We start from the raw sequence: 8,526 nt of genomic DNA, 5'->3' as shown, positions 1-8,526 counted from the left end.
ATATGCTTATATATGCATATGTATATATATATATATATATATATATATATATATATATTCGATGATTTGTATATATTATAATTTATATATAATTTTTAATTTATTTTCAACTAACTCAGGTTGGATTTATAAATTAATGATTCAAAAACAAACAAAAATTTAATTTATTTATTCGTCAATTAACGGCTGTCAACGAAATGTCTGCTGCAGATCCACCAGGCTTTTCACGCCGCTAAGTTGACGACAAATCGGTGCAGGAGCCGAACCGGTAGTCTGGTACCAATATGCTGCTGCCATTTCTACCTATATATGACCCCCATCTTCCCTCTGTTTCATCCTTCACCCGCCGCCTCAGCTCCGTTGTTCGTCGAGAGGGATAGAAGAGAGAGCTAGATTCACCAGAGCTCCTCTCCTCTGTCCCACGCTCCAACAACTCGCAGTTTGTTTTCTTCTCTGATACCTATTTTCTGCTTTTTTCTTGATTTTCTTGTAGCATTTCGTCGATCTGCTCTGACCTTTTCCTCGTCGTTAACGACAGGATCCGCTAGGCGGGAAGCATGAGCAAAGGAGCCATGAATCTAAGCAAAAAGGTGGAGCCGTTGCCGGAGGAATTCGATCCTAAGGAGATCGTGTCTCCCGTGGCACTGGAGTTAAATGGAGTTTTGGAAGAGTGCGCCGAGAAGAAAAGAGAGATCGTTCTTGGGAGAAATGTTCACACAATGTGCTACACAATCAGTGAGCCGGAAGCGGACGATGATGATACCGGGGAAAGGGAAGCCTACATGGCCAGTGTCCTGGCAAGATACCGGAAATCGCTTATTGAAAGGACGAAGCATCATTTAGGTATGCATTTTCATCCATTTAGATCATGCAATGTTCGAGCAAATCCTGTCTGCCAGGGCCTATGAGGATAGTATGTCAGCGAGCTTGTTTCTGATTAGAAATACTGGAAGGAACAATTACTTGGACCAAACACGTACATAAATTCTAGCATTATTAGCTCGTGTCAATCTAAATGAATATTTAATTAGATTTTCCAATAATAATCTTTAATTATATTTTGACTATACAAGCTCTGTCTACTACTCCATGTAATTCCTAACTTTTTGAACAGTGAATAAAACTGGAGCCTCATTGATGCTTGAGGCAAGTTAGGAATTCCGTATCATTACGTTCGTAGTCACAAGGAATTTTGTGGTTGCCTTGTAAACCAGGTGAATGGGTTTGATTAACCAATTAAGGTGGAATAATGGTAATGAAAGATGACTAGGGGCTCATTTTCTTATTTGTAAATGGGGAACATATTTTGAAAGTGATAATTTTAGTCTCTCCCTTTTCTTAGTGTGAAAATTAAATCTTAACTTTTGATGAATTTTAAAGATATTCTTAGGCTTGAAAAGGTGGATTGGATTCTAGAGACATTCAAATAAATGATGGAATTAAGTGAAATAAAATAATCATTTCTTATAACACGTGTACTAGTCTCATGTAACCAAAAGAGCTCTAAGTGGCATGCTAGTAAAAAGATTCAAATAACTGACAATATGAAATTGTAGTCGGCATGAATTTTATGATAGATGCTAATATTTTTTCAATATCAAGCATTGTCCTAGTACAATGGTTTTAAGTATCTTAGATCTGCCAAACAAAAGAATGAAAGTATGGATGGATAAAACTAGTAGAGCTAGAATTGTGTGGTTAACATGGAGAAGTATTTCAATATTATGCGATCGGGTGATATAATTGTTTTAAAGGTAAATCTAATAGAATTTTTGTTAAATCAAATATTTTATTTGAAACTAAGTGCATAGCACTAAGTCATTGATCATCAAGTTTAGTGTGACATAAAAAAGAAGTTAATATATATTTGGAAAAAAGTGATTAATTGAGAAATGATTATGTGGTCGCTTTTTTTAATATATTATAATTATAAAGTAAATCAAATGTAGTTTTTTTTTTAATTTTATATGATTGGTTGGAAGAAAACCAAATATAAATAATTTGTTGGTGATTTGGAAGTCCACTCATAGTTCATTTTTGTTATATTTGGATTTTTCTTGGTTCAGATGAATTCTAAATACATTGCACGTGAGAAAGCATTCATTATATCCATGTGCATAACGAAGCATTTGCACCACAGCTGATGACATCACTCTTGATGATGTCTCCCCACAGTTGATGCTCATTGCTAGCTCGAGCATTGCATGCGACCTCTTGAGACCACGAAATCTCATCCCCGCGACCCTGCTCACTACTCACTAGCTCTGATCATTGCAATCAATCTCTATCCATCTTCATTAAACTCGACTTTGCTATCCTCTCGGACCTCCATCCTTGTTTGTGTTGAACTCCTAGGTTCATTTATTTTATTATTTTTTAATTTAGGTTCTTTTTTACTTACAGCCAAATACACTTTATTTGAATTGAGGTGGGGTTTTCCCCTTCGCCTACCCTAATATAAAAAAAAATGAATAATTAATTACATTTTAAATGCAATAAAGTATTTCTCCATTAATTTTTTTTTCTCATGGTTTGAAAATTTAAGCCCCATTGAAATTAAATTTCAAATTACTTCTTGCACACAATCTCATAAAAAAAACACAATTATAAAATTTTACAATAAAAAATTTACACAAATTTAAATTCTCGAAACTTAAATAAAAATCTAAAATATTGTCTTCCTTCTTGTTATTGGTGATAAATTTAATGTACTTTTTGCTTCTATTCTTCATGGTTAGACACTGTGCTATATGTGCCACATCAACATGAGAGTAGAAACTCATGCATTGTTTTAAATGCTAGAATTTCCCTTGTACTACTCCAAAGAAATGTTACATTTAATTTTCTTAGAGCAGTTTGGTCATGTGTAAATATAAATGTACATAGAAGAACAAGTAGTTATGATAATTTGAAACAATGAAATGAAATGTTTTTGTGGCACATACAAATGTTGAACACTATATGTCCCTTAGGGATGTGCTACATATCATCATCATCATCATCATTATTATTATTATTATTATTATTTATCATCATTATCATCATCATTACACCTTCATTCCATGTGAATATTGCTCTTGAAACCCAAAGGAAATTATATATTTTATTTTTGTGATGTAATAAGTGGGACTTTATAGATGTGCAAATGTTTAAGAATATTGTATTAGTTGAGGGGAGCGTATTTTATTTCAATTTAACATGAATCTACTTTTGTTTATTTCCTGATGAGATCTTCTGTCTGACAAAAGAAAAGAAATATTAAAATCGCTACATATAGGAATTTATTTGTCATTTTGTTTATTGATGTTCAAAAGTTGTTTTAAACTTTGTTTAGAAGAAATAATATCTGTACTTGAGTTGGTTTATACTTTGAAGCTTATCAATGATCTATTATGCTGATAGTTCTACATTGTTGCGTGTAGAATTAGTAAAAAAGTTCACGGGGCTTGTGGCTGTCATGTAGTTCAATTTTGTTTTGGGTTTAAACCTTGTCTACGTCATAGTAAATGTCATGCTGCTGACTTTGGGGTGGGCAAAAAGAACATTTACATGAATATAATTTGGAGCAAGCTTTTCCGGCAGATAATTTAGTTTTACCTAGTGCAATAATTCCTTGCAACATGAGAAAAATAAAGCTAAAAAAAGGAGTTGCCTTTGTTGTGTTTATTATTATTAAAGGAGTAGGTTAAGGTCAAGAAATAGCAATTCACTGCTTTTATCGTGTCAAGTGGCTTTGCAAAGCAATCAAATGAATTGCTCAAGAGCAAAGGAGCTAACCAAAAATTTAGTTCTATTGAAAAGAGTCTCGCCCTCCTTTTGAAGGCATACAGCTTTGCATAGCTTGGTTTGACTAGGAGGTGAAAGTGAAGTGATGATAGGCAAAATATTAGAATTTATGGGGTAGAATGATTGATGAAGGGGTTAGAGAGATCCTGTTGAGAAGATATACTTCCTAAGACTTAAGTCATTGAAGAGAAATTAAGGTAAAAACTTTTTTTTGCATCTTTATTTTGGCAACCACCTTTTTTTCCTCTTGCAGGTTAGCTTGAAGGTGCTTCTGAGAAACAAAAAAAAAAAAAAAAAAAAAAGAAAAAGAAGACCCTACTAGGGGACTTTATTTTTCATGTATATAGAATATGTTAAGAAGTTATCTGATCTATCATAAAGCATTTTGTTGGTATGTTTAGAAAAATGTTGTCATTTTGTCTATTGTGACATGAATATACTTTGATTGTAATTCTTTTTTGTACTTATTTCCTGAACTATTTTGGAACAGCATACTATATGCTTTTGTTCTCCAAGGAAGAGAGTATTTTCTTCTTGGTTTTAAAATTTTCCAAACATGGCCTTCAGTTGTAAGATTAAGGGTGCATTTGGGATATCTATGGATGTATGAAATCTCAGTTCAAAAATTGTTGTGAAAAACTTGTTTAAAAGCTGGTGTTTGAGAAGCGGTTATCGTCATTGAAAAATTTTTGTTTGAAAGCGTCCTGTTTAAGTTGATGTGAATAAATATTTGTTATAGGTATTAGTAATGATTTTATAGGTACTTGCAATTCTTATATTTAACTGTGCTATATGAATTCTTTACAATGTAGACTCAAAGTTAAATTGTTAAAACTCTAAATCATTCACATCATAATAAATTAGAAAGGGAAGAAGCAACTAAGGACATACATTGTGAGAGTAAAACTTAACATGGAGATGTTTCAATCTGATTTTTTAAGAGAAAAGCATTTCTTGAATGACATAATTTTGGTTAGAAAATGAAGCAAAGATGAAAGTCAATACAAAGGAAACATTGATATAACAAGCTTCTTTTCAGTATTCATTTTGATGGTAAATCAAAATGGAGGAAAGGCAAGAATATAAAATGTTGGTCAAGCAAAATTTTGATTGCAAAATTTGCCACATGTTCTAATGAATGATGGTGAGTATAAATATTCCACACTTCTAATGAATCATAAGCGGACACAAAATTTCAATTACAAAATTTCCATTGATAGAAGGCCAAATGAATAGCAAATTAACTAAAGGATTTCCTTCTTTTGTCTTTCTTACTGCTAAAAAAATGCAGGAATAAAAATATATTCATAGTATATTTACAATCTTTAGCACATGCATCATATATGTATGAACAACCCACTTAAAAAAAAATAACATCCTTTATCATCTTAGGAAAGTAGCTAATGTTTCAACAAGAGGTATAAGAGAATCCCAATAAGGAAACAACATGAATACAACAGGCATGGGAAAAGTCAAGTGCAAAAACATCTCTCAGATCTTACCTTGAGAGGAAGAGGAGCAAGAGGGCCGAAATGCAGTTTTTCGGCGACAGAAAATTGTAAAGTGGAGGTCACGAAGGATGTGTCTCGTTCTTGCGAAGAGGAGGGTGCGAACCAAAGAGCTAGGGTATGACAAAAAACTTCTTCTTGTGAGGAGGAGAGGTTTCGAACGAGAGATCTAGGGCACAACATGAGGAAACTCATGCTTGGAAAGGTGAGGGGTGGCTTCCACGGTCACAATTTTAATATAAAATCTTCTCGCACTGAACCGCGATCCTCCTGAACGCGCAATGTCAACGCCTGAATATCTAATTTGGTTCAGAAATTGGGCCAAAATGTCTTAAGAAACGCACTTAAATCATCAATTTTCCTCAACATTAGCAAATCTAATGAAATACATTATTTCATTTATTTTTTATGAAGCCCGGATCATCAAAATTTCTATTTGAATGCCTTCTATCATATAGAAGAATTGTATGATTATCTTAGGACAAAATCTTGCGTATTAAAGTGAATCTCAAAGTCTATACTCATCAGAAACACATGTTGAGACCAATGGATTAACTGCCCTGATTTTTCTCTGTTTATGTTTTTATTTTATTTTATTAATTTGGTTCTTTTCTTATAAATATGCCTATGATGGTCCTTACATTGAACAAATCGTGTTCTCTTTCTTCCTTGATTCGGTTCTTGATTTTGTTTTCTTTTTGGTCTATTCATTTGTTCTTTTTCAATTCTACCTCTATTCAATGCTATTTTGTGCCCTCAGTTGGGCTGGGAAATGAGCTTTTTGTTGGGTTGTGAATATCCTGATGATTCAATTTCTTATGTATTATACAAAGTCATAATCTGTTGCTCCTTGTGCGCCTTGCTGTTGGTGGTTATATTGTTTGAATGTTTTAAATTCTTAGCAAGTCTTGATTTGCAGCTTCCTTCAATCATGGGAATTCTTCTTAATACAACCTCTCTTTGATGTCTATGACTTGGTGGGTTGTGCAATTGTTACATGATTTTTCGTATTGGCGGCTGATGCAATTTCTCACTTTGGAAGACTGCTAGTTTTTTAATTTTTTGAGGGATTCTATGACTATAAATAAGTGGCATCTATAGCATACCAAAGACAATTTCATTAATATGTGTTTGAGTAATTTTGTTTTCTTTCTATGCTCGTTTTAGTTGGATGAGTTTTTCTTTATAGAATGATTCAACCTGGGTGCACAATTCTGTGGAAGTCATCTCCTTATGTGGATATGAGGCATGGATTGTTATTTTAGTGATATCATTCTTTGTACCTTTTTTATTATATAACTTTAGTTCTTGGTCTTCATAGTTGAGTGCATTTTGTCAAAACTCATTGATGCGAAGCAACTTAGGGTTAGCTTTTCAAAATTTAGGTTGTTTTTATTGTACTGCGCTAAAAAGAATCATGCATCCAATTTGCTCTGAAGATTGAAACTAAAGAAATTAAAGATTTAATTCAAGTACCCTTTTAATAACATACCTTAGAGCAACCTTTTGTAGACTACTAGTAACCTTGCCTAATAGATATGGGTGACACAGAATCATTTCAGTTTCATTATTGAAATTCCCAAGCATTTATTCTCAAACCTCATGATCATTTCGATTTTTAAAATTTCTATAAAACAGCTGCAAAAGTTGTGACAGTATGAGTAAAAACTGCAGCACCAAAATCTGCCAATAAAAGCCACAGCCTCTTTAGAATAGAAACAGATTAAGCCATACAGAAAAGCCTGAAGTGACCGCCACATTTGAAATTGAAATATATAGTTATACGTCCACTGCTGCAACAGCGACAATGATTTAAAACTCTGTTTCCTGTTAAGTCTACCATCATGTACTAACCACTGAATTAGGAAGTAGGAGCCAATGACATCCCAAAAAAAAAACAAAAAACCGCTTTAATCTGAATTTAGTCCAAAACATATAAACTAACCTAAATTCTGAAATAATGCATCCCTCTCTCAGCTATTAGCATTGGCATGTTCTCAATTATAAAAAGAGCAAATAAAAATAAACCACCTAATGAAAAGTAAACAAATAAGCTGAATTGATATCCATGTTTAATGTGATTTTTTCAACAATAATAGATATGAAGATTTTGAGTACTCTTACCATCAAATCTTTATCAGTATACTGTGTGTTCTGTGAAATGTGTGATTCTTATGAATTGAATTACTACGCATCGTTGGCGAGTAGTTATGTCTTTTATTAAAGTTATTTCAATTTGATCTCAAGTAATTTTGATGTTGCATATTAGTATGAATCATGTTATTATCATCATAAATATTAACAATAGCATTATCACAGTTATTTTGGTTTGCATTTATTAATCCTCAACGCCATTCATTTCTACTAAGTGTTTTCAGAGGCATAAAATCTATTCTACATAAATTTATATGTACGATGCACGATGAATTATAGAATACACTCATATGATCTGGTATTAGTACCAAACGTTTTGGAAGGAAAAACTATAGACTTCAAGTAGTTTGTACAGATAGTTTAAAATGATTGCGAAGAACATGTTTAATATCTCATGCAGTGTTGCATGATAAGAAATGAAAAATAATGATTCATAAAACTGATCAAAGGCTATATAATATATATATATATATATATATATATAGTAAAATTCATGCAAAATCATGATAGATTAACAGGCCCAATGGACATTAGGCAATCTTACAGTGAAATTGATTATACTAGAACTCAAGGCAAGAATCTTGTTGTCTTTCAATTTTGCCGAGTCCATATGGAAATTTTTTTTGGGTTTTATCTGGCTTACAAGGACCCTTTCCTGCCTTTGTCCTATTCCATTTCGAACAATTTTAATGTTATATATCATGTAGTGGTATCTCTTGATTAAGTAATCATGGGGGCATGCGACAATATTATATCATTCTTGTATGTTTTGCTTACCAATCAGAATCTAAGGAAATATTGTCATGAAGCTGATTTATTCCCCTTTCACGGGTCATCACTGGCGAACATTTGAATCATGACCAGTCTGTTGACCTCATTTTTTAGGTCATTTCTTTTTTTCTTAGGGTCTTAGGATCTAGCTCTAGAAGTTCCTATTGATCGTCTTAGAAAACTAGAATTATGATCCACCCTTTTAGAAATTCTAGACACTTCTTATTTTCCTTTGATGTCTAGTATTTTTGGCACAAGACCATCGTCTTATGAACGAGCGGTTATGGGCTATTTTGTGAAAACTCAA

The 8,526-nt window shown here is 32.8% G+C and overlaps 1 protein-coding gene across 1 annotated transcript in view; it reads left to right on the top strand.

The window, feature by feature from the left end:
• Positions 1 to 238: 238 nt before the first annotated feature.
• The window catches only part of LOC110026535 (serine decarboxylase 1), a 14,279-nt gene continuing 5,991 nt past the window's right edge, over positions 239 to 8,526 (top strand). The window contains exons 1-2 of the mRNA XM_020727504.1: positions 239 to 439; positions 539 to 843. Coding sequence (XP_020583163.1) covers positions 558 to 843 — 286 coding nt within the window. The 5' untranslated portion in view covers positions 239 to 439; positions 539 to 557. The remainder of the gene's footprint in view (positions 440 to 538; positions 844 to 8,526) is intronic.

The sequence above is a fragment of the Phalaenopsis equestris genome, unplaced genomic scaffold (assembly GCF_001263595.1).
Source record: "Phalaenopsis equestris unplaced genomic scaffold, ASM126359v1 Scaffold000376, whole genome shotgun sequence".
In the NCBI taxonomy this organism is placed as follows: domain Eukaryota; kingdom Viridiplantae; phylum Streptophyta; class Magnoliopsida; order Asparagales; family Orchidaceae; genus Phalaenopsis; species Phalaenopsis equestris.
This window is presented reverse-complemented; position numbering and strand designations above follow the sequence as displayed.